The sequence below is a fragment of the Gymnogyps californianus genome, chromosome 3 (assembly GCF_018139145.2).
Source record: "Gymnogyps californianus isolate 813 chromosome 3, ASM1813914v2, whole genome shotgun sequence".
Lineage (NCBI taxonomy): Eukaryota > Metazoa > Chordata > Aves > Accipitriformes > Cathartidae > Gymnogyps > Gymnogyps californianus.
The window spans coordinates 89,480,265-89,504,446 of record NC_059473.1 but is presented as its reverse complement, the minus strand read 5'-3'; the positions used below and the strand labels follow the sequence as shown (position 1 = coordinate 89,504,446).

General features: G+C 43.4%; 4 protein-coding genes across 9 annotated transcripts in view; 2 read left to right on the top strand and 2 right to left on the bottom strand.

Moving 5' to 3' along the window:
- The window catches only part of DOP1A (DOP1 leucine zipper like protein A), a 56,640-nt gene extending 55,565 nt beyond the window's left edge, over nucleotides 1–1,075 (top strand). For all 6 annotated transcript variants that reach the window (XM_050895144.1, XM_050895140.1, XM_050895139.1 and 3 more), the window contains one exon: nucleotides 474–1,075. In XM_050895144.1, the coding sequence (XP_050751101.1) occupies nucleotides 474–779 (306 nt within the window). In that variant the 3' untranslated portion in view covers nucleotides 780–1,075. The remainder of the gene's footprint in view (nucleotides 1–473) is intronic.
- Nucleotides 1,076–1,084: 9 nt separating this feature from the next.
- On the bottom strand, nucleotides 1,085–12,585 carry PGM3 (phosphoglucomutase 3). Its single transcript, XM_050895145.1, has 13 exons — nucleotides 12,531–12,585; nucleotides 11,601–11,806; nucleotides 10,786–10,970; nucleotides 10,214–10,281; nucleotides 9,754–9,900; nucleotides 9,416–9,610; nucleotides 6,731–6,888; nucleotides 5,633–5,716; nucleotides 4,810–4,908; nucleotides 4,362–4,478; nucleotides 3,685–3,807; nucleotides 2,683–2,856; nucleotides 1,085–2,060 (listed from the first exon to the last, which is right to left on the bottom strand). The coding sequence occupies exons 2-13, from the start codon at nucleotides 11,802–11,804 to the stop codon at nucleotides 1,974–1,976; spliced, it is 1,641 nt and encodes a 546-aa protein (XP_050751102.1). The 5' UTR covers nucleotides 11,805–11,806; nucleotides 12,531–12,585; the 3' UTR covers nucleotides 1,085–1,973.
- A 1,036-nt stretch (nucleotides 12,586–13,621) lies between these two features.
- Nucleotides 13,622–17,486, top strand: RWDD2A (RWD domain containing 2A). Its single transcript, XM_050894371.1, has 3 exons — nucleotides 13,622–13,726; nucleotides 13,882–14,100; nucleotides 15,964–17,486. Exons 2-3 carry the CDS (start codon nucleotides 13,903–13,905, stop codon nucleotides 16,639–16,641), a joined length of 876 nt encoding a protein of 291 aa, XP_050750328.1. The 5' UTR covers nucleotides 13,622–13,726; nucleotides 13,882–13,902; the 3' UTR covers nucleotides 16,642–17,486.
- A 2,453-nt stretch (nucleotides 17,487–19,939) lies between these two features.
- Nucleotides 19,940–24,182, bottom strand: part of ME1 (malic enzyme 1) — a 188,230-nt gene continuing 183,987 nt past the window's right edge. The window contains exons 13-14 of the mRNA XM_050893552.1: nucleotides 22,510–22,608; nucleotides 19,940–20,288 (exon numbers count right to left, since the gene is read on the bottom strand). Coding sequence (XP_050749509.1) covers nucleotides 20,130–20,288; nucleotides 22,510–22,608 — 258 coding nt within the window. The 3' untranslated portion in view covers nucleotides 19,940–20,129. The remainder of the gene's footprint in view (nucleotides 20,289–22,509; nucleotides 22,609–24,182) is intronic.

The following is a 24,182-nucleotide window of genomic DNA, read 5'->3' as shown; positions in this document are numbered from 1 at the left end:
AACTTCTTCTGGGGTTTATTGTCATTAATGCTGGCAGTAGGGTGAAGCGCGAGCGTTACCAGACACCAGCCTGCTTCGGAAAGCAGCTGAAGTAGCACACGACTTAACCGGTATTGCAGCTGCATGGGTGTCACCAGCTTGGGCTGTTAACGTTAGCCAGCAGGGTGCTGCACCAGGAGCAGCTCTGCAGGGCAGCACGGCAGGTGCCAGGGCAGGGGGGCTGCCTTGCGTTGGGGCAGCCCTGGGCTGAGGCGGTGGACTCGAACGCCCACCGCAGCTTTCCTGTTAGCGTCAGCCGACCGGCTGCCAGCCTGTACGCTCCCAGCCACCGCCGCTGCAAAGCGTGGTGAGGGGAGGAGCAGGAGATCGGCTTCAAAAGCTGCACTCCAGCATACCTGTATTTTGTTGATAGGACAAATATATTTGGAATATAGAAAAATACTTTATTGGGCATTATTCTTTTATTTTTACAGAAAAACCCAGAGGAGGACAGCTCAGGGAAAACACTAAGTTGGGAACCAGGTCACTTGCTTTTAACCATCTACACTGTTCGCAGCATTGAGCAGCTTTTGCCTTTCTTCAATGTACTCAGCCAAGTTTTTAACAGCAAAGTCACAAGCAGATGCGTTGGACACTCAGGGAGCCCTGTCCTTTACCCCAACTGCTTTCCGAGTAAGGACATAAAAATGGAGAACCTGAAGACCTTCTCCAGCAAAGCAAGACAAAAGATAGAAGAAATGGTTGAGAAGGATTTTCTTGAAGGTGTCATAAAAACATGAACCAAACTGGTACTACTCAGCTTATATGTAGTGTAACTATTTAAATGAAATACTGTATCTTTCCCAGTTGTATAGTATTCTTTTCTTACTTTGTATGTAATGAAACACTTCATGTTGTATTTAAGTTAAATATTTGTAAATAAGAGGAAAGTTCTGGATGTGGCCTGAATCAAGTTTAAATATTGGTGGCTCATATTGATTATGGTGCCTACTATTTACAGTACATGTTTTGTTGTCTTGAGTTCTGTCTTTAAAAAAATCCTAAAAAAAAAAATACAAGGTGCACATTTTTTCAATTTGTTTCCAGTTTATTTATTGGGTTGTTTTTTTTTTTGATCTGTTGGAATTTGTGCTTATTTAGCAATCTGGAAAATGCCATTATGCCAGGAGTTAATACAGGACTACAATGAGAAATACATTTGTCAGAGGTGGATACCCTGAACTGAAATATGTGGAGGAAGATACTTGTGTATTTAAAACATTACATCCTGTTGGCCCCAGCCCTTCACCCTGCTGGGGAGTGGTAAGGGCCACAGAAGACAAACTTGTCTCTCTCCCTTCCCTCTTAAAAATTATTATAAATACTATTACTGCAGATTGCTTTCCAAGCAATACTTTAATTTCATAGAAGTATCTAATGAAGACAATATTGCAATAATACATTATTATTTGCAAATGCTCTTTTTCATTGTATTGTTTCCCCCTTGAACTGAGGTGAACTGAATCTCAAGACCAGTTGCCGATGTTTCCGCAGCAGTGCGCTGCGCTGCAGCTCAGCACAGTCACAACAGAGCTCGAGTCAAAGGCAGCTTCCGCAAGTGCGCTGAGGGTGCGGGAGTTGGACTTCAGGCACAACGTGACAACAACCTATGAAATAAGCTGGGTGGGGGGCAGAATTCCTTCTGGGCACAGCCAGGCCACTGACTGTCAAGGAGTGAGTCACCTCTAAGTCACTTCAGCTTCAGATGTTAGACAAACTCGGGGACGGGGGGGAAACATTCAGCAGCAAGAGCATCTCATTAAGAGGTAAGTTGCTAACGGAGCTAAAGAATAAGTGGAGTAATATTCCGCTCAGTTCTGATTAATCCTTGCTACTCTCAGGAAGGGCTGGGTATGTCCACACTAGCATCGGTAAAGAAAGTAGTATTAAAAAATAAGTCAAGTTATGAACTTTAACTGCAGTTGTATCATTTGTTATATAGGCTGGGGTGGTGCTCCTTTTCCACCAGCAAGGTGGTAAACAGCCAGGCTTACTTCATGGGCGAGGGCATCCGCATTCTCCTGTGAAAAGTTTTCAAAGTTAGTTACACTGGTGTCAGCATGAGAAGGTTAGAGCAAGTATGTGATATCAAGGCAAGCATTTTCCTGCAAATGCTGTGTTCCCTATACTGCTCTGTCATCCTGAGGTATCTTCTGCCACTGTGGTCACGCTGGCAGGAAGAAGCAGGCGTGAGCATGTGAAGGGGGAAGAGCAGGACCACTGCTTTTGCTGTCAACTTGAAGTTCACATGTGGACTAAATCTTAACAGCAGCCAAAGTTTATTTTTTTATTTTGCCTCTTGGGAAACCATGCAGTTACGGGCTGCTTTGGTAACTTTCTTCTTAACCCTGAGTTCTCAAAAGGCTGATTTTCTTTTCAAAATCATCCAGTGTCAAATCTGCCTTTATAAACATTTAATTTTTAAAGATAAACATTGAGAACAGTAAACATCACTTTTATAAATAAAAGAAAATCCAAAGAGACTTTTTGTGATCACTAAGGTTTTTTCCAAATTTAGCACCTGTTAAGTGTGATTAAATGATGGGTATGTAAACATATTTTTCCCTCCATCACCCAATGCCAAGCAAAAGACTGTTTAACATAAACAACTTGTATATGAAATGGATTTGTTTAAGCTCTGACCTGTGTGTCTGCTTCAGCGTATATTCTAACTACATCTTCCGTTCCTGATGGACGGACAAATGCTCGTGACAATCTGTGCTTCTTTACAAGCGCATCAATTTTCTCCTGTAGTCCCGGAGGTGTAACCGCACGCCTTTCTGCGTCTGTTGTGTCAATAACTCGCCTGTCTGCAACCTGCAGCATCAGAAACAGCCAATTTATTTGTGTGCTGGAGCTGTACAATGAGAGCAGAATGAAAAAGGTCACGGGTGAGACAGAACTTCAGGTTTTGATGTGTTGTGCTGCCTGAAGAAGAGCTCAATTTGGGAGTTCCCTGCTTTAACTCAAACACTTTGGGATCTGGAGGATCCCTGCTCAGCTGCTACTCAGCATGTATTAACCCAGTCCTGATTGGACTCAGCTGCTTGGTTTCGAAAAAGGGTCAGTTCTGAACATGCCTCCTTGGTCAGCCTCTGAACGGAAGCCGCAGCTTCTCCCAGTAGATCAGAACACTTAAACTCTCTCCTCTGCTTAATTTAGAGCCCAGAGCTCCCTTACTGTGTCTAACAGAATGCTACCACGTGGGAGCCTGTTCTGCTCAAGCTCTTTGTCTGAATGTTGGAGAAGATAAAGAAGTAAGAGCTTGAATATTCAAGTTATGTAAAGTGGCACAGCAAGAAAAATCCTGCTGCCCAGCAGGCAGGGGCCTTAGAAAAATAGGATTTTTCTAATTTGGAAGTTAAAGAAATTCAAAGTTAAAATTTGAACAGTTTTGGTTAGGTTTTTCCATTTAACAGAGTTGGCTACTATTTCATCATTTGTGTAAGTCATTTTTATTTTTGTCCAAGTGAAATTCTGCTCCCTCCTCTGGGTTGTTTCATGGCTTGTTTGGCCTACTTCTGCCCTTTAAAGGGCTGTTTCAGCTTTAAAATAAAGCTTATCTAAATATATGCAGGCAAGAGATGCTCAGAGCAGGGCCCCAAGAGGCTGCTGTAACCCGAGCCAGCGCGGTGTGTAACTCACCTGAACTTTGAGCAGCCGATTCGGAAGGTCAGTGTAGACAGCGTCCCACTGTTGCACAGTCAGACCTTTCAAAGCCAGGATTGCTTCAATAACCAACATGTCTGAGATGGCATCACCAACTGTCTGTTAACAGGAAGGGAAGAAACGAAGGCATGATTTGATCAGTGAGCTTGTAGCCAAAGAGTGAAAAAGCAGCCAGGCTGACTTGCCTCAGTCTGGGTAGCTCAGGTTGGTTGGTTCGTTGGTTTGGGGGGTGGTGGTTTGTTTTTTCCTCCTTACCATGCTGACCCTGTGGTAAGGAGAACAGCAGCACACTTGTACACATCCTAAATGTCCTAATAGTCACCTCTCCTAAGGAGGACTGGCACCTCACCTTTGTTCTGGGGTCAGGATGCTTAAAGCTGGCCTGTGAAGTATGATCTGGCATACCCCAGATGAATAACGTCTGTGCTAAGAGAGGGAGTCCCAAGGCTGTGTGGACACGGGCACTGGAACACCCCCATCCTCCCGTACCACATAAGTTAATGAAAAACAGCCGATGAAAGATTACTTGCTGTTGAATCATGAACAAGTCACATCCTATCACTAGGTTCCCATGCTATCCCATTCCCTCTTTGGGTCCTGAAGCCAGAAGACTGCACCAGTCACCACAGTGATTTGCTTCTCTCAGTTTTTACCTGATTAATAAGGTCAATCATGTTTTCAAGCACCTTCGCTGCTTCTCTTTTTTCATCATCTTTCTCCTCTTTTGCCAGTTGTCTTATTTTAGTTTCAGCAGCTTTACTAAATAATACCTAGAATAAAAAGATGAGAGCTTGTCAAGATCAGCCCACATCACGAACTAGCATACGTGCAGCAATGAGGGGAAAACTTTTACCATTTAAGCCCAAATAACCATCATTAATGTTTGCTACCATGAATTCCCATTCCCACATAAAACACAGAGGAGCTGGTGGCAATGCCAAGATAAAGACAGAAGGGGGAAAACAAGTCTGTTCTCAAACAAGGAGAGAAAAGTCTTGTTTATAAATTTAAGCAGGGATTGAAAAGACCTCCTTCTCCAGCTAATCCAACTGAAATTTTGTACATGTTGGCTGATATTATGCATTACATGCTCATACTTACTGTGCCATGTCCGTTTGCCTCAAAATAAACACCAACATCAAACTCCTGGGCCTTGTGATGCAAGTGTTTCACTCCTGTTTTGACACAGTGCACAGGTACCTGCAGCCCAAGGATATGCAGAGAATGTAAACAGTGTTACAGACTCTCCTCAGTAGATGGGAACTACAGGTGAAGTGCCAGGAACTGAGCACCAACCGGGCAGACTGTTACAAACTAACCTGTGTTTCACAACTACTGACTCCCCAGAGCTAAAATTATCCACTATTTCTGCAGATCTGATTAAAAGGAAGATTTCATTTACTCAAGTGGAAATAAAGGCTGCTTTAAAAAACAAACAAATAAATAAATAAACAAAACCCCAAACGAAGAAAAACACCATTCATTTTATGGTTTCAGGCAACGTACCAGATTTCTATCCAAACTGAAATAATATCTTAGCTCGATATCCATAGTGAACAACATTTAGCCTGTTGCAGAAAATGAAACAACCAGTGTCAAAGTATCAAGGAGCCTTTACCGACTCACTTCGTCGCAAAGCTGTGAAGTCCTCAACTTGTTCCAGAAGTCACAAGGGATTTTGTTTAGATTTTGCCAAACTTTTTTTTTAAACTAGTAAAAGCTGACTAGAACTTTTTCAGCTTTGTTCTCTTGTGTCTCCTTTACCACCAAGAATTTAGTTGCTACTGCAGGTTTGAAAGCCATTTATTTTAGCCTAGTTTAAGTTTTCCTAGCAATCATATTACAGTAGAATTTATTTTAGAAGTAAACAAATTTGCAGTAAACAACATTTGCAGAAAACTACCAGAAAAAAAATGGAGAATACCTTCAGTGTTTCCTCAAGGTAGCGTGTCGAACTCCCATTGGCATATGCTGTTTGTACCACCGCCATCTTTAAGGTCTGTCCCACCTGAGCAAACCAAGAAGCAAAGTGCTTTACTGTCCGACAGGCACATAGCCAGATGAGTAGGATAAACGGAAGGATAATCAGAACTATTAAACATACATTCTCCTATAGACAATTAAAACTCCTGGGCATCAGAGGAAGGCACCAGCTCACAGAGAACCTCTGTGTTTAAGACAACATGAATTCTGTTCAAGCTTTGTATATCACATTTTTTTGTGGCTGGCTGGAAGCAGCTCTCCAAGCTTAGCCTTTCCAAACCCCTTTTTCAGATTCAGCAAGCTCAGTGCACTGGCCAGACACATGGCATGACATGAGGCCATATACACAAGCAGTAAAGTCAAAGCTTCCAGTGCAAAGCAAGCAAAGGCCAGTGGCAAGCACAAGTTCTCCTCACTGGCCAGCTTCTCTGCCACAGTGTAAGAAATGAGCTGGTCTCTAAGAAAACAAAACCAGGATACCTTGTCGAGGTTTAGTATTATAGACACCGAGTCTAAGAGGACTTCTGAAAAAGAAAAGCTTTTTCTCTCTGTCCCCTGCGGGGAGAGGATGCTACATGTCAGATGATAGTGGGTTTGGAATGATGACATACAAACCCCTTGACTGCCACGAGCAAGTTCTCATGCAAGTGGAATGCCCAACCTTCATAAAGCTTCACAGAAACGCTGATGGAAGGACTGAAGCCAAAATTAATGAAAAATTAAATGAAAGATACCAAAACAAAGAGAACGGCATATCAATACTTTGTACACTGAAACTGGAAAAGTTCTCTCCCAATAAGAACAGGTTCCAGGTTAAAATACCAGTGCTCAGACTTTTATTTGGAGTGTGGCAATCACGCCCCTGTAAAAACAACATTTTGGACATACCAATGAGGTACAGGACTGATCTCTTTTTAAACTGGGTTCACTTCAGGTAGATGTAGAGAGACTGCATACGTACAGACTAACAGAGCTTCCATAGACTATTTTAAACGTTACAAATTAAAGTGTCAGCATTCATTTCATACATTAGAGTTACCTTGGCAAGAAGTTCTTTAAGGAAGATACTAATTAAAGTTGCTATTTTATCTCCATCAATTAGGTGAAAATGGCCAGTTGCGTCCTTATAGTAATAAACAATTCTATCTGCATCGCCATCAAATGAGCAGCATCTCTCATTGGGCTTCATGTCTAGCCCTAGTGCACACAGAGTTACAAATGCAAGTTAGAGACAGAAAAAGATACAAAATGTTTAAATTAGTCCCAGCATGGATCTTATGCGGAAATTAGCTCTGTGCAGACACACACACAAAACTAATGCTGTGAAACAGACATTGCTTTTACTAAGAGACTTTCAACAGGGATGCTGTATTGAATGGCAACTGAAAAGTGCATATTCAGATCAAAAATACAAATAGTAATATAAAAAATGCAGGTTCTCTAAACATTTATTATGCTACACCTTCTCCCCAGATGTGTATGAAAATCAGTCCCAGAACTATCGTGCGTAGTCACATCTCTAAATTTTGGAAATAAGCACTGAATGTCAGTTATGGCACAAGGTTAACCTTGCAGCAGAAGAACACCCACCCCTTTCCTCATGCACTTAGTCACCACAGAGCATACCGAGTCGCACACATCACCCCCAGACCAAGGCGAATTGCTTTCCCCCCCTGCACAGCAGAGTGAGCCAGTGTTTGCAGAGTGACACCCGGGGGCCTGCCCGACACCCGGGGAAGGAGCCTGAAGCAGCGAGTGGCAGCTGGCTGACCTTGGTTGGACACGGGGCACTCACCCAGCCCTCCCTTACTGCTCCTCTGAGCGGGGCTGTGGCACGCTGCACACCCCTGGGTGTGGAGGCAAACCACACTCGGGCAGAGGAGGGCTGCAGAGCCATGTCTCCTGCATTTCCTGGCACGTGGCAGATCTGCTGCGCACTCTTAGTATAACACTACTACATACTTCACGCTCCAAGACACATGGGAATTAACTATTTTTCCCTTGCATCAAAAATGCTTTTCTTCAGGAAATATTTCAGGCCTGTTTAATTTTATTCCATTCCCACTTGACAGACCTGCACCTCCCCTTTGCTTCCTTTCACACAGGAGACACACTTTTCCTAATGCAAGACAAGCGTGCACCCCCATGCCAGCAAAGCCATCACTGAAGTGCAATTACAACAGGAGGTGGCACATAAATCCTACCATTGAAAAAACAGCCCCACTACAAAGCAACCATCACCAAGATTTCTCAGAGCTGTACAAAAAACATACACCTGGCTATAAAAATACCTGATGGCTATAAAATACCTCACGTTTAGTTTGCTTGACACTGAATTTATACAACAACGTATATAATGCATAACGAGTACCTGCCTCAAAAACTTTCCAGGCTTAATGCCAATAGAGAAACAGCTAGGAAGCAGTCATCACCTGACACAGCAATGCTACACAAAAATGAACTGCTGTTTTATTAAGGTACATCTTGCTTTTCTTTAAGATGCCGGCCATGTTAACCTCAGAGTCCATGTCTCAGAAACTGCAGCTAGCCACTCCCTAGGCTGATTTCAGAGTCGGTCAGGAACTCAGCAGGGAGCTCCAAAGGACACGCTGCATCCTGTAACCCCTTCTTGGAAAAAACAATTTTAGTACACAAGCAGACAGGAAAACTGGCCCACGTTGCTGACACCTTGTCCTTCAGACCACAGGAAACTATACCCCAAAACTTGCCTGTTTCTTCTCCTGCATGCCTACAGTGATACAGGACAACACATACCCACTGCCATTGAGGTCCTCAAGCTAAAACATGAAGTAATGACAACTGCGACATTTAACAGGTTGAGACTCCCTATGACTTTAAACAGGAAGCTGTTACAGCTTAACACTTCAGAGAAATCAGATCATTTATTTCAGTGAATGCTTAGGAAACCACATTTGCTTTTCAGAGCACATCCTTGCATGGAAATGACAAAGGAGTCTCCCCTCAGTCCCAGTTAAAGCCGGGATCCAGATGTGACACACAAGCATCCATCGCTGGCAGGGACTGCCGCTGTGCTGCTCCCACATTTCTACAGCATTTTCTACACTTCTCCAGCACACAAGCAGCGTGGCAAGTGGGAAATGACACCGTACCTTGGTGTTCAGATTTGGCTAGCAGTTGCAGTGAGGGTGCAGTTGTCAAATGGAGAACCCAGTTTAGCCTCAAATAACCTAATATCCAAACTAGCCTGGCTCCCCCAGTTCAGGGATTTTCTTTTATGCACTTTGCAGTTGAAATAATTTCCTCACTGGCTTATGTCAATCAGTCTGCTGGCACCAAGCTGTTAATTATCCCAGCTCTTCCTCAGGAACCTGGAAAAGTGTCTGCAACCCCAGCCCACAATGTAAATGTTTCTTGATAATACAAAGAGCAGTAAATAACAGTAAGCCAGTCCTAACTGATCTTTGGACTCCACCAGCTTAACATTCAGACTGGACTGTCAAACATATTTCAGCCAGTTGGAGACATACTGTACTCCTCCAAACAATTTAGACTAACATAAACTAGGGATGTGCCAAACCCGCTGTATGATTCTCTCTTCCCATTGCACAAGCAGAACCATTCATGCAGTCACTTAGTAAGAAACAGGGAGCTCAGCTTATCCGAAGATGATACACCATTGCTAAACCCTGCACCTTCAGATCTGAAGAGGAGGTAAAAGGATATAAAATTACTGACTACCTACCTCTAGGTGGTTTCTGGTGAACTTTCACAAAATCTGCACCACATAAGTGATTGAGTTTCTCCTTGGTTCCGTCGTTATATAGGTGAATTAGCACCTCCTTTGGAAAGTAGGGCTCCATTTCTGATAGTTTCAGGGCTCCTATTCCATTGGCACAGTCAATCTTCAGATGCCTCTGACTCTCTCCAGAGCTGGAGACTTAGCACAAGGGAAGAAGGGGCAAAGTGAGCTCATATCCTAGTGAAACCACACCTAGAGGCATGCTGAATTCGAAACTTCAGACCCAAAGAGGCTAACAAACAGAAGACATTCATTTTCTACATTTGCACGAAGAAGACAACACCCAGTATTCACCTGTTTTATCAGTTCCGTAAAAGCTTTGGATAGTTTTTCATAATAACCTTCCACCATTGCTCTCCCATACTGCCCTTGGGTGTTTCGACAGCAGACCATGTAATGTAGCTGTGGCGTTGTCACCAGACCATAATCTAGCATAAAATAAAAGGCACAATATTCAGAAATAGAATGCTAAATTAATTCCTCCTTAAAAGTTGTACGGTATTTGCTGTTCTACAATAAACAGACAAATGCAGTGCAGGAAACCCGTATGAAATTTTTCAAGTTCTGTTATGAAAAGATGAACCCCCACCCCTTGCATTAAAGCCATACAACTGCCCTGAAAGAAGATCGTTACAAGCCAAAATGGAAACGGTGTCTGGGCTACTGCTTTAGGTCTACATAACACAGTCACATTTGTATAAAACCTTGAAATCAGACTAGAATTGCAAAAGTTCAACATACCATGGTACTGACCACCGAGAACGGAGATACCATCTATTACTGACTGTGAGAGTTTCTCGCTGCTCGGCCTGGAAAACAACAAATACAACTGATAATCTTTGCAAAAGACATTTATGTATGGACTTGAGAAGGAAGCACATGTGGAAGAAGATTCTACAAGCTTCCTGCCCGTAGACTTAGATTCAATATGAAGAAATCCATACCTTTTCCTATTGTAGGCGCCTCCCAATAAAGAAGTTTGAAAGCCACCACCCCAGAGAATTGCAAAGACAAGTAAATGGCCGAACACACGTGGATGTCACACGGTACCCACAAAAAAAACCCCAAACCCACAACAAAGCATCCTGTTCAGAAACAGTGCTAGGAAGTTCTCACATCTATCAGGGAAGCTAATATAGAAACAGCATTGGGAAACTTTTGCCTATTGCTATAATCATAAATTAACAGGTAGCAGACTAGGCATTAAAAAAAGCATAATCTGGCTGCAGAAGGCTAAACATCCAAAAGCACCCATGAACAAAACATTGGCACTTCCATAAAAGCAGCGTACATCTACAGCATTTTGTAATTACCTGGTGTCTCTACCAATAAAAACTGAAGCATCTTCGTGCTGGTTCACTGCTGCTTTTTGGCAGATCTCAGTTATTATTTTCTGTAATTCTCGCTCCTCTGCATTTGCTAATTGTGTGGCATACTCTTCCCAGGTAGGGTGCAGCATTTCTCCAAGAGGATCAACCAGCTTTACGCCATTATCTTCCTTAGAAGAAAAAAGAACAAAAGATAGTAAGCCTAAAAGTGGGAAACTTAATAAAATCTCTTTGAAGACAGCTGACACATGGTTCAATCACATTGCTTCTTTAAATGTGGAGCATTTCTGGGAAGCAATAGCTTAGCTGTTTACTTAAACCTCCAACAAGCCCAAAAAAGTAACGTAATCAGCATATTAAGTAACTGACTTTTTCCCCCTTATAATTTTGATATGAAATTCATTTGACTTTAAAATGACATAAGGGGAGATTCTAATAACCTGGAATGCTCCACAGCTGCCGAAGTCTAAATGCCTGCTTTGTAATTGCTGCATCTCTTTATGTTTTAAACTTGCAGACTTTGCTCAAAAAGTTCATCTCTTCTCAAGGGTACTCCTAGCTTGCCAACGTTACAAATTTCCTACATTACAGCATTTCCACATGAGAGAAAATGGCGCTTGTGTGTACAGGGAACAGTAACTCCAAACATGCTGGAGATCACATTTACAGGGTACGGGCTAAACATATGCTTTAAGCAGGCCCAAGTGCCTTCAGGATCTGGTCTCTTGGTACCATGACGAGCTTTGATTCCACCAGACTGATCACATCTACTTTCTTTTTAAAGAAAATGTTGTTCTTACTTCAGGATTGTGAGATGCTGTAACCATGATGCCAATAGTAGATATCACGGCTTTGGACCTGAGAACTGCCAGCAAGCCCATGCGGAACATGACGTGATCAAGCTGTTCAGCCTTGGTGCGAAATCCAGCGGTGCCATACTGAAGAGTAAGTCCAGCAGGTTTAGGATGCAATGCTGAGTATTTTTTAAGGGCTTCAGAATCCATTTCTAGAGAAGGAAGTAACACAGATGCAAGTGAGAGAAGTCAAGTCATTACAATTAGTTTCACATTTTGCACTTTATTTAATTTTAAAGCCCACAGATACCTTAAACCATTCATATCAAATCCCTTGGTGGGACTGCGAGGGGGACCACTACCAGAACAATCCATGAAGGAGCCTCTACATTCCCAGTACAGCACTAGATAAACAGAGTTCGACCAGATTTCACCACATCATGAAGGGATGATGTGATTTAGGCGAGGAGAGCCACGATTCTCAATCGGCTGGATCCAGGGATCCTAACAAAGTTATTGCAAAGGGCTGGCCGTGTCTCACTGTAACATTAGCCACTCACTGCACTCGGTCACGACTCCATATATTAACTTCTGAGTTCAAAAGCAGCCTGTCCTCCCTCTTCAAGCCCTTGCAGGCAGAGGCAAACCCCCAGCAGTGTCACCTGGATGTTTTACTCGGATCGCGGCTCTTCTAAGGCGCTCTCTACGGACCCACCCCGCCAGCCGTGCCAACCCCACGGTTTCCACCCCGCCCCAGCCACCCGAGGCGCAGACACCCGTTGGGCCGGGGAGGGCCAGCCGGACGCACGCCACCACAAGCGGCTCCAGCAGCCGCTTCCCTGCACGGCTGAGGGCCTCGGGTTCCACCCAGCACCGCCACCCGGGCCCACTCGCGAAGGACAGGAGCTCCACCGGATCCCACCCGAGACCGCTCACCTCCCACCGCAGCTGCCGCGCTCCCCTTCCAGAGCCGGCGAGGCCACGCCCCCAAGCCGCGCCCGCCCAATGGCAGCGCGGAGGGCGGGCAACGCAGCCGCTACGTGGCGCCCGGGCCACGGCCACGCGTGTGTCAGAGCCGGGCGGGTTGGGGCGGAGGCCGGGCCGGGCTTAGCCCCGGCCCCGGCCCCAACCCCGGCCCCCATAGCAAATCCAGCGTAACAGATGACGCCCTCGGTGACACCAAGTCTTGCACAACTTCAGTGACGTCACGCACAGACTTCCAAGTTGCCGCCCCAGGCGCCAGCCGCGTCCGCCCCCGTACGTCAACGCCGTGCCTCCGTTTCGCTGCTCTTTCGTGGCCGTGCAGCAGTGCGCGCTGTTCGCTGGGCCGGCAGGGCCTGGGTCTGTGGGGCACCGGGCGGTGCCGCCTACCTCAGGGGACCAGCCCTACCTCAGGGGCGGCGAACGCCCGACGGTACCAGCGGCACCTCCCTCAGAAAGAGGCCTGCCATCGTTTTACTCCTCACCTCAGCGAGGCCCGCCCCTCCGGAGGCGGCCCGCCGCCCTCCCCCGGGCGCCCACCCGTGCCAGCTCGGCGGTGTTCCCCCGCTGCCCGCGGCAGCCGCGGGCTGGGTTTCCCTGACAGGCTTTCGGGAGAGGCTCCGCTGAGGGAGCTGAGCTCGGAGCGGGTGACTAGGGGGACAATGGCGTACGGCCCCCCCAAGCCCCCCACGCCATGAGAGAAGGGCGCGGAGGCCGCAAAGGACACCGAGCCCCCTCGCTACCGGTCCGGACCCCGCCTCTCCCCCGGCGGCGGTCCCGTCCCGTCCCGTCCCGCCGAGCGCGCATGCGCGCCCCCTCCTGCTCGCCCAGCGGCGGTTCAACGGCCGCACTTCGGGCTGAGGGCGGCGGTGGCGACGCTAGGTCGAGGGTTGCGCGCTGCTCCCTCGCCTCAGCGGCCCCCACCGGGGAGGCGGCGGCACGAAGAGCCGTATCGCCTCCCCTCCGCTCCGCTCCGCTGCGGGTGGCGGCTGTCCTCTGCCGTGGCGGTTGAAACCCGTGCGGCCCAGGTGAGGCTGCCGGCGCGCATGCGTGTCCCGGCGCTGGCGGCGGTGGCTGCTCGCTGGCCGCGGTGCCGCATCGCCTTCCCTTCTCCAGCTGGGCTGTGGAGCGCGCCTGTGAGGGACTAACTTGTAAGCGTTTTGTAGCCGGCCATGTTTAATCAAATTCTGTCCTTAAAAAAGAGTGGGGTTTCCCGGCGGAGGCCGGCTTGTTCGGTTGCACGGCGCGGTGCTAAACCTCACTGTGTGTTAAACCCCGGGGTTTGACTCCAGGCCTCTTGTTCCAGGTGTATGTGGAAGGCAGTGCAATGGCTGTCACAGTAAAAGAATGCCTGGAGCTCCAGCTGCTGGAAGTGGAAATGCTGCGTTCAATGTTTCCCAAAAAAGGTGAAATAAATCTGGATGAGGATGCTGTGCCCGGCGTGCAGCGCTACCTGAGAAACGCTGATGGAGCTCTGCCCCCACAGCTCGAATATTCAATCGCTATTGATGTAGGGGAGGCAAAGGTGAGAATTTCCAGGTAGATGTGTTCATGTGTGTTGTTTTCTTTACTCCTTGTGCACACACTTAAAAACTCTGCCGTGAAAAAAGGGAAAAAAATCACCTAATTTCTGTTTGTTGTTTCAAAAGTCAAGAGTAACAAAAAAGTCTTGGGTTTTATTATTTACTTGAGTCTTAACTTTCTTTGGGCAAGAAAGGCTAACAGAATCACAGATAGGAATAGACAACGGACATCAGCGGCATGCACAGCATTCACGAGAGCTTAGCTAGGGTTGTGCTTATATGAGAGTTGTTAGTTTACTGGTTTACACAGTTGTGTGTTACAAAAAGGCAACGCTCCCCGCATGGGAATACATATGTTGGACTTTATGTTATTCTAGCAAAACCACTCTATTATTTCTCTCTTCCACCCCTTGCCACGTGTACTAACATTCATTGATCTGTATTTGGAATACGGTAATGTAAAAATAGCCCCAAATGGCAGAATACTATTAAGAAGAGTCACACAAACACTAAAACAAAACAAGCCTATGAACGGGGAAACAAAACTTACAGTATAAGGAGTTCCAATAGTTTTATCTGATTGAAGAAAAGGTTACAGATGACAACTGAGTGATGTAAATACTTGCATAGAGAACATAGGTCTGAGTGTATAATAATGCAATGACTGGAAATTGAGAACAGACAAACTCAACCTAGAAGCCATCTTCCTCAGCATAAGGATAGTTAAACAGAACAATATACTGGGTAACGAGGTGGCCTCATGATTATTTGGAAACTTAGGTACAAGCTTAGGTATCTTTCTAAAATGCACCCTGTCACCAGCCTTCAGAGGGAAGTTTTATGAACTGTGTAGGGAGGGCTTGTGCAGGAAGAATTCTTTTTCCGTGGCAGATTGTCAAGGAACTTGGAAAGACAATTGGTCATTTCACAATTCGCTTCTCTCTGCAGGACTAATCATATGATTGTATACTGTAGTGAAAGTCCCCTAATGTATAGGGGTATACAGGAGCCTCAAGAACTGAGGACACATGAATCCTCTCCTCCTCTTGGACCAGAGGCAGGGTTCAGTTTCCAAAGGACTGAGGTGCTCCATTTTAAGACACTGTAGGAATAATGAAGAGAAATTCAACAGCCCGGGCTTTGCAGGAGATCAGGCAAGATAAGCTAGAGGTTTCCCTGGCCTAAAATGCATGTAAATCTTTTTATCCCCTATAATCCTGAGAATGCTTCATCTGTTAGGGTGAATACTTGCTTAAAATATTAATAATGCATGGAATCACAGAATGGTTTGGGTTGGAAGGACCTTAAAGATCATCTAGTTCCAACCCCTCTGCCATGCGCTTCTATATACAATATGTACAATCATAAACACTGTTTCATATAACTCTTGGCCTTGTTTTCCTGGGGTAGATCCAGCGACTGGGCTGAGTTCATTGATCAGATGTGCGTTTGGTAAGGGACAAGATTCTCAAAAGCCACTTGCCCCTTGACTCTGACAGACCTGTAGTTTATCGCTGTAGCAACACTGAGCACATACTGAGAACATGCACTAGAAATATCCCTAGAGGGTAACTGTGTACCTTCTTTCAAGCCACGGCATTATTTCTGTAAACAGCAGAAGAGAGCAGGCTTGATAACATTAGATATGTTGGGAAAGTCACAGCACGGTGCAACAAAAGAAAAGGAGCGGACAAAAGAATGGGTTATGGGGACAAAAGGAAAGCAGAAATAATTCCAGTCTTTAGGATGTTGCAATCTTAATTACATCTCCTCATAATCTGCCTTTGACAGGGAAGAAGAATCTAGCATGTCTTTCAGTAGCTGCAGAATTCACTTTCTTTTTGTGTGTGTGTTCTGTTTTTAAGGTAAAAGTGGAATTGCAGGTACTGCTGCCTCATATGTATCCTCACGTAGCTCCTCAGCTTTTTGCAAGATCAGATGCACTGCACAGACAGCAACAGTTGCAGCTCAACACTGGTCTCGCTTCTCACATCAGCTCTTTGGATTCAGGTGAACTGTGTATATATGAAGCTGTGCAGTGGGTGAAAGACAACAGCCTGCCTTACCTGGAAAACAGTAAGATCTCTCCTGAAAGTGCTTCAGAAGAAGTCGTAGTTAAAGAAACATTGCATCGCATGTGGATCTACAGCCATCATATATATAGGCAGGAATTGAGGAGAAAGATTTTTGACTGTGCAAAGAAGTTAAATCTGACTGGCTTCTGCCTAACAGGGAAACCTGGTGTGATCTGTGTGGAGGGACTCCGAGAAAACTGTGAAGAGTTCTGGCGTGTTATTAGGTATCCCAACTGGAAGCATATTTCATGCAAGCATGTGGAGAATATAGAAACAGAGGGAGGCATCGATAATGTTCGTCTCTTTCGTGCTTTTGAAGACCTGCAGTTTCAGGCACATGGTGATTATGGCCTAAGGAATGACTATCACATGGATCTTGGCCAGTTCCTAGAATTCCTGAAACAACATCAAAGTGGACACGTTTTTCAGATTTTATTTGGTGTCGAAGGCAAACTTTCAGACAAATAAGAGAAACTGTGTAAGGAGTTCTAATTTTGGACAGCAAGAGATGACGCTAACATTGAAATGTTGTGCCTTATAGCTACTGTGAAAAGGGAAACTGTTTAACATACGAGAAGAATGGTTCAAGTAGTTAATCTTAGCCTCTGTTCTGAATTGCCACATATTTTTGAGAGGTGTTTACTTATTTTCTGAGACCCTAAAATTGGCATTTGTCACTATGAGCCACACCTCAAAGTACTTGCAAGGTGATAAACATCCCACACTGTAGTATCCTGAACGCTTCTGTCCCCTCATCTGTACTGTGCTGTGTGTTACTAAGCTGCGGTGCAGACCTGTAGTTAACTTCTACATACAGTTGTGGGATACCAAAGTGGCTGCAGTCACAGAATAATGTGGTGTCCAATACAAAAGCACACCCAGCTCAAGGAAATCGCACCGCTACATTCATGACTTTTAGTGCATGCAGTGTCTTTTACTGCTTCACAAAGCATCTGCTCTCACTTCATTCAACCAGCCCATGAAATGCAAAGGCTTGTGTCCAACCACAGGACCAAGTTTTGCTTTTAAATAAAGGGCAAGGGGAAGGAGAAAGAAGCCCACATCACCCCATCCCTTGTATGCTTTGGGTAGTACCTATACAGTTATATTGCCAATACCACCATTTCTGCAATCCTTTTCCTATCATCTCATTACAGTCTGGTTATGTTAATAGTAATTTTTCAGCCACTCAACTCATGGCATGTTATATTTACATTATTAGGCCAAGCACCTTGGAAATGAAAACGTGTAAGATGAGACAAAGTTTAGTGTTTCCTCTGTTTTTCCCCTGCATAAGGAAATACATGTAAAATATGGAAAAATGAAAAAACTATATATATGTTACATATTAAATAAAAATACATATAACTTTACCAATCTTTTCTATGTCAGATTATTACTGGGAGACAGCAGCTTGTAACAGGAAGTGACATTAATGGCTCATCGGGCAGCGCTTTCCTACGGGGTAGTGTGCTGAGTGTGCATTTAGATGGTGAGTTGCAATTCAGTCTTCCAATTTATAATGGATTATCATATTTAAGTGTCATCAATATAATACGTAGATGAAGAATGCTACAGAAAAGTCCCCAGTAGCTGTGCCTTAAAGGACCACCAGCTTACTGCCGTCCACTTTGTCATTGAGCACCGTAATATGAAAATTGGTACTGAGCAATAAAAGCAGACTTGCTGTTGAGGTGTAGAGGTTTGGCTGTTTGAATCTAAAAACGAGGCCATTTTGACAGCAGCTACTTAAAGACTGTGTTTCAGTACACTCACCTGGCAACTACAAAAATAACATATTATTTTATTTCAAATAAAACACAAGGAAGTGTTTTAGTACTTTTCTCATAATAGCAATATGTTGAAATACAGAGGATGGCAGTATTTCTGGTTGCTCAGAATGATGATTAACATACATTCCTTCACTGTGGTAAGTATATAGTTTGTATGATCATAACTTTGGCCAAAAGCACAGTAAGGCAAAAAATGTTTATGTGTTCCCATTATGCAATGAGGGAGAAAGTGCCTCTCCTCTTTGTGAACTCAGGACCTGCACAGTCTGCAGCTGTGGCAGAGCTGAGGGGCTGGACAAACGAAGTTAATTTTTGGTTTTGTAGAGATAATTTCTATAGCATGATAGTAGAAAAAGTGTTCAAGTACACTTTGTTTCCAGAACTGTCCAGAAAGTATATTACATTTTTCTTGGAGTGGTAGTTCTGTAACAACTAATAATTCTTTGGGGTTTTTTTAGAACATTGACGTATGAGCGCACATTCCACACGATCGTGACTCAAAAAGAATAAAACAATTTGCATTCAGTCCTGTTGGGAAGTTGCCAAATGATCAACTTTTTCCTTTAAAGTAGCAAAACAAACCGGTTTAGGAATCGGCCTTATCCATGAGATTTCAACCAGAAGGAAATGGGAAAGGCAACACTGGTGTAGGTCAGAAAGTCTGTGCAGGAGGATGGTCAAACAATTTGGAGTTGGAGCTGTCTAAAGCTTTATTCTGCGCACAAGCTTGCTGTGTTCATTTTTTCTAAAGGGGGAAACCACTGATAGTACAATCCAATCGTGTATCCTCCTAAGGAAAACCACACTCATGACTTTTATTTCTGAAAATGCTAATTATGAATCCAGAATAATGCAGGTCATGAGTAGTGTCCCTGGATGCTTCCAGTGAGGTTTGCGGAGGGAATCGCTTTTTTGTAGAATAAGGGTCACTGCCAGGTATCAGTTTTGATAACTGGTTGACGGATGAGAAAGGGTAAAAAAAAAAAAGTAAGAATATATCTTTAGTTGAAATTAGTGTGTAGATGAACATATTCAGCATTCTGAATTATCAATGAAGTTGTAAAAACTATTTTAAAGACCATACTGAAGAAATTGAGCTAACCAGATCATTCAAATAGTAGTAAGTGAGAGAAATAATCAGTAAATATCAAAGGATTAATAAAATGTGTTTGCTCCCCCCATAATGATGGACTCTCTTCCCTATAATAATTATTCATTTAGTAGACCTCAGCTGGGTGATTTGGGAGTTTTTTTGCAAAGAATACTACTTTATCTCATATGATGTGTGTTTAAAAATACATTGGCCTCAAATACTACAGGACTTCATTAGGTTTAATACATAAAAACCCTACCACTAGCCAGATAACTGATGTTTGTAAGAAAATACTTAGTCAAAAAGAAGCCTATTCATAACATTTTGATACTCCCTTTTTGTCAAGAACATAGAGTCCAAGCACTTCCATGAACTTTAGGCCAAACAATTGCAGCGTATCAGAACAGCAGTTATCTTGGCGGGGGCATGAAATCTTTGATCATTTACAGGACTTTAGCTTAGCTAAATAATGTGAAAATATTCTAATGAAATGTGAACAAAAGGTTCTGCAGGTTCAGTTCTTGTTAGAAAATTTTCATTACTCCACACAGGAGTGACCAATAAGACTTTTCTTTGGAGGAAAATATTCTAACCTTACTGTTGTTTAAAGTTTTGGGTTTTTTTTTTTAAATAATAGCTGGACAATTTATGCAAATTACATTGTGACCTGTAATGGATTAAATAGTCATCATATGCATTTCTTAATTTTCCATGGTACCATTTGTCTGCTTAAGTTCTCATTGACATTTGTGACAAAACTCTCAACTCAAGATACAACCACTTATTTCAATAACAAAAAGATCTGCCAAACTATAGTGTAGGATATCACCTCAATTAAAATAACTATCAAAATAACCAAACAACACAAATATAGTTCTCAGATTAATTTTTATTTTCTGATGTGCAATTAATATGATTTCTTGATCTGAGTTTCTAACCAAATATTACAATTTAGAAAAAGTTTTCTGCATCTTAAAAAATTAGCTATTCTTAGGCTTCCTAGGCAGAAATATTCTGAATATTTTAATGCTTTTTAACTGCTGCTAGTTTGTTCATTCTTCATTAAATATTTACAGTTTCACTTTCATGGCTTCTTCGGGCCAGGTATAGGAGTCAGCCACAAAGCTGGTATAATTGGTACTGTAAACCTGAGAGCGGATGAAGGCTTCTAGATCCTTGGGCTGAGGGTAGGTGGAGGCAGTGTTATTCCTGTAGGCTTCTTCTGCAATCTAGAAAGATGCATTAAAGTCCTAATTAGTGCTGATAAACTATTTGAGTAGATTTAACAGGATTTAAAAGTAGGAATTAGTTAAAAATCAAGATAAGACTTCATCTGCTCTGGTGCTGACAGTCACCTATATTCACACTGGATCCGGGCTAGTATACAGCGAATAAGACTAGGAACAGGCTGATGTTTGCATTTAAGTGAGTCTGACTCATGTTACTTTTGAACAGGATTACGTGTCTTTGCTGTTACAAATACAGTGCTCCTCCTCATCCAGTAATATCTTAGCTTTTATTGTGCAGCGGTGGATAAAATATTCCACAAACTCCAAGCATGGAGGTACAATTTCTGCTTTTCCATCACCAGGTTACCCTGGTTTACCATCTTCTCTGAAGCATTGTAAGAGAAGTATGATTTGTTCAAAGCCTCCATGTTCCCTGCATATTAGAGAAGTTTATTATTTGCCATAGTTTGATAATATATTTCTTAAAGGTAAACTCACGAGAAAAAATTAGTCCTACACAGTGCACAGGTTTCATTCCAGAGATGGCTGGGGGAAATACGAATATTTGCTTGCTTTTTGCTCACCCAGACCCTACCTAAGTGAATCAGTTATGCATCACAAGTATAGCTGCAACAAAAATGAAGTTTAGAAGGGGTTGGAGCCCACTCAACACATCAAAGTAGCCTCTAACGTCTGAAGAACACCTACTTGAGAAATGCGTATCTTTAGACTGGACATTCATCTATGAAACAAAAAGTTTGACAGACTGGTTTTATGCAGCAGCACTCTCTGGAAAGATCTGCTTCAAACTGGATTTGGCAAACAGACAAACGCTCCTACTTTGAATAAAAGGAAGATGGTCTCCCTCCTACTCTCCTTAGCGCTCTCTTTAAAACATAAATGTTTTAGCTTGGCGAGAAGCTGAGACCCCAAGTTACCGTATTTAGACTTCCTTCCTAGGATTAACCTGAAGCCCAACCTGATTTGACTGAGAAGCACTTTGGGTCTTTATGTAAGAGTTCGTCTCCAGGTCTGTGCGCATAATTATCACAGTTGAATAAGGTCTGAATTTATACCCCACGTTTGGTATTCCAAAAAATTTTCAGAGTATTCCTCCCCTGGAAAAGGCAGAGGCCATCGCTAAACCTCTTGGGCTGTATGAGCCAGAATAGGTATTCACAGGAATAAAGTTTCAACAGAGATCAGGCAGAAAGAGTCGTTTGGTAACATTTTCCTTTTTTGTATTTTATATAACACGCACAAGTAGAGGAGGAATTTCTATCACCGTGTTTCTGCCACACACAGAGGCAGTTTGATTTTGCCTGAGGAATCTAGGTAACATTTTGACATCTATAGAACAGAGTTATTACTTGCCTAAGAAGACGTGAACTGTGGGAAGGATTTTTTTTTTTAAAATATACAGAATGAGTGAAGCTAGGGGAACTGTTTCATGCATGAGGGCTCCTTGTTATTCTTTCAAAAGAATATGCAATAAGTGGAATTATTCACAGTAAGGTGACCAAGAGAGAAAACAATAATGGGAGCAAAAAAGGTCACAGAAGACCAGCAAAATAACCTCCTAAAATGCTGAAAAAAAACCCCTAAAAAACAGAACAAGGGAAGAACTGGCATAAACACATTATTTGAAAGCTTCCTCTTCTTCTCTCCAGGGCAGCCAAATTTCTTGGGAAACTGCAGGTTTAGGTCAGCTACTGAAAATCCATCTGCATCAGCTCTGTATTTGCCAGTAAAAACCAACCAACCGAACAACCCCTGACCCAAACCTGAGCCATAAACAAAAAGCATCCCCTGTAGTTAGTTATTTTGATAGGCCAGAGTAAGGACGGGAACAAAAGGGAATAGTGCCGGGACACAGGGTGACATTTACTCTCTTGACGGGCAACTGATACTCACGAAGGGCCAAAAGCCTTCAGCTGTGCAGCTCGCGTGACTGTAAGCCTGGGGACCTGCTCCTAACTGGTGGACAGTACAGTTTGGGCTCTACAGACATAAACACTTGCTATAGTTCTGTATCTTTCCTTCTTGCATTTGGATTACATTTACATTTATCAATTTAATTTTGAAACTGCTACTTGTCCAAGATTGATTGATGTAAACCAACTTCAACTTGTGTGAAGGTGTGTTACTTGATCAAATCGAACGCTCAGTTATGTAGAGAGCATGGGAAGAACAGAAGCCACAAAAGACTGAAATGACTTACCCTCACAGCAATTTTCAGCGACACGTGCTGAATAGTGACTAACGGAGGGTACAGACGACCTTCCTGTAAATTCTCCTCTGAAACTTGCTGAGCTATTACCTAGAAATAAAGCAGACATGTTTAACTTGAAATGCAGATGCAGCTGTAGCTTTACAAGACAGTGATCCAGTCTTAAGCAAAGAAATGGTTCCGCTCTGGCAAATCACGCAGATACTGCTTAATCCACCTAGGCAGTGTTTTTTACAACCAGCCTTATCATTAGGAGTAGCTACACAAGAGCTAGAAATTTAGGGAGTTATGCCCTTTTCTCACTCAGACAATAAGACTTTATTGAAGTCTTGAATAAGTCCATGACACGCATAAACTAGCAAATAGTTCACTGTGAGATATAAATTCCAGCCATCAATTGTAGTTGGGTCAAAGACTTCTAAAATTAAAGAAGCACCTGTTATTCTGACAGTTGTCAAGTCATCCTGTGCAGAGAACAGAGCTGAAACCCGTAAGTGTAAAATGCTTTGAATAAAATTACTGGCGGCTGAGCAGCTTTGTTGTGTGTCCAACTCACACACCTAGCCCGTCTGAGATCAGAAAAGTAAGTATGGTCAACTGCAGAACAAAGTAAAATAAAAGTAAGATTATCCAGGGTCTTTTAAAGCCCTGCTGGTCACTGCAGTCAGATTTAGAAATAGAAGGTCTAATGCTAAATTCTGGTTTGCTGGGACAGAAAAAACAGTGCTGCTAGAAAAAGTCTGTCCAGTCCACTTGAAGGCTGCAGTGGGTCTGTCACCTCAACCGTACAAAGTAACTAAAGAAATTATTTTGCTCTTTGCTTGATTTTTCACCAGCCTGACCAGGGGAAACAAGGAATGATACAGTAGTTCAGATGCACGTCTGAGAGGAGCATCTCCCCTATGGCCTGAATATTCTTGCTTGGTCTTCCTAGCAAGACTGGCAATGTACTGTTGTCATCTCCAGCAAGGAGCAGATCAGGAAAGCACAGCAAGCTGGAGAAGTTGTTTTGTACTGTTTACTCATTGGCCATATGAAAAACCTTCTATTACCATGAGGTGTGAGGACATTCTCCACAGAGTGAGGAGAGACACTGCTTGCACTGTCTGCTTATGGGCTTACTTCAGGAACTTCCTCCATTCCTGCAACAGATAACTTTTAAGAAGCAAAGGGTCCTGGGGCTGCCTTTGGGTCTAATGATGTTTCTGCTATCATCAGCTAAAATTTGCTTGTCATTTGGGGATCTGAAATAGAAAATAGCCTTTCGGGGTGATCCAGATGGGGATTTGCTGAGCCTGAGAATCAGCTGATGCCAGTTCACTGACCTGTCTTCTCCTTTGTAATCTCTTTGGTGGACTTGAAGGTTTAATTTCTTTAACTCCCCACCTTTGTACCTTCTAGGGAGCTGCTAGTTAGAACCAAATCTAAATATCTTGTAAGCAAACTAAGCACAAAATTCATATATTAAAAATGGTCTGACTTCATGCAGTTTTTCATACCGTTCTCTACTACAATTCTCAAAACAAATTATTAAAAAACATTAAGAGAGATTTGCATCAGCAGAATCCGAATTTCAAATTTCTCTGACTATCTTGCTTTGGGACAGAAAGGAAATGACTCTGGGGAGGGGATGTCACTTGCCCTTTGAACAGCTGGGAACATGT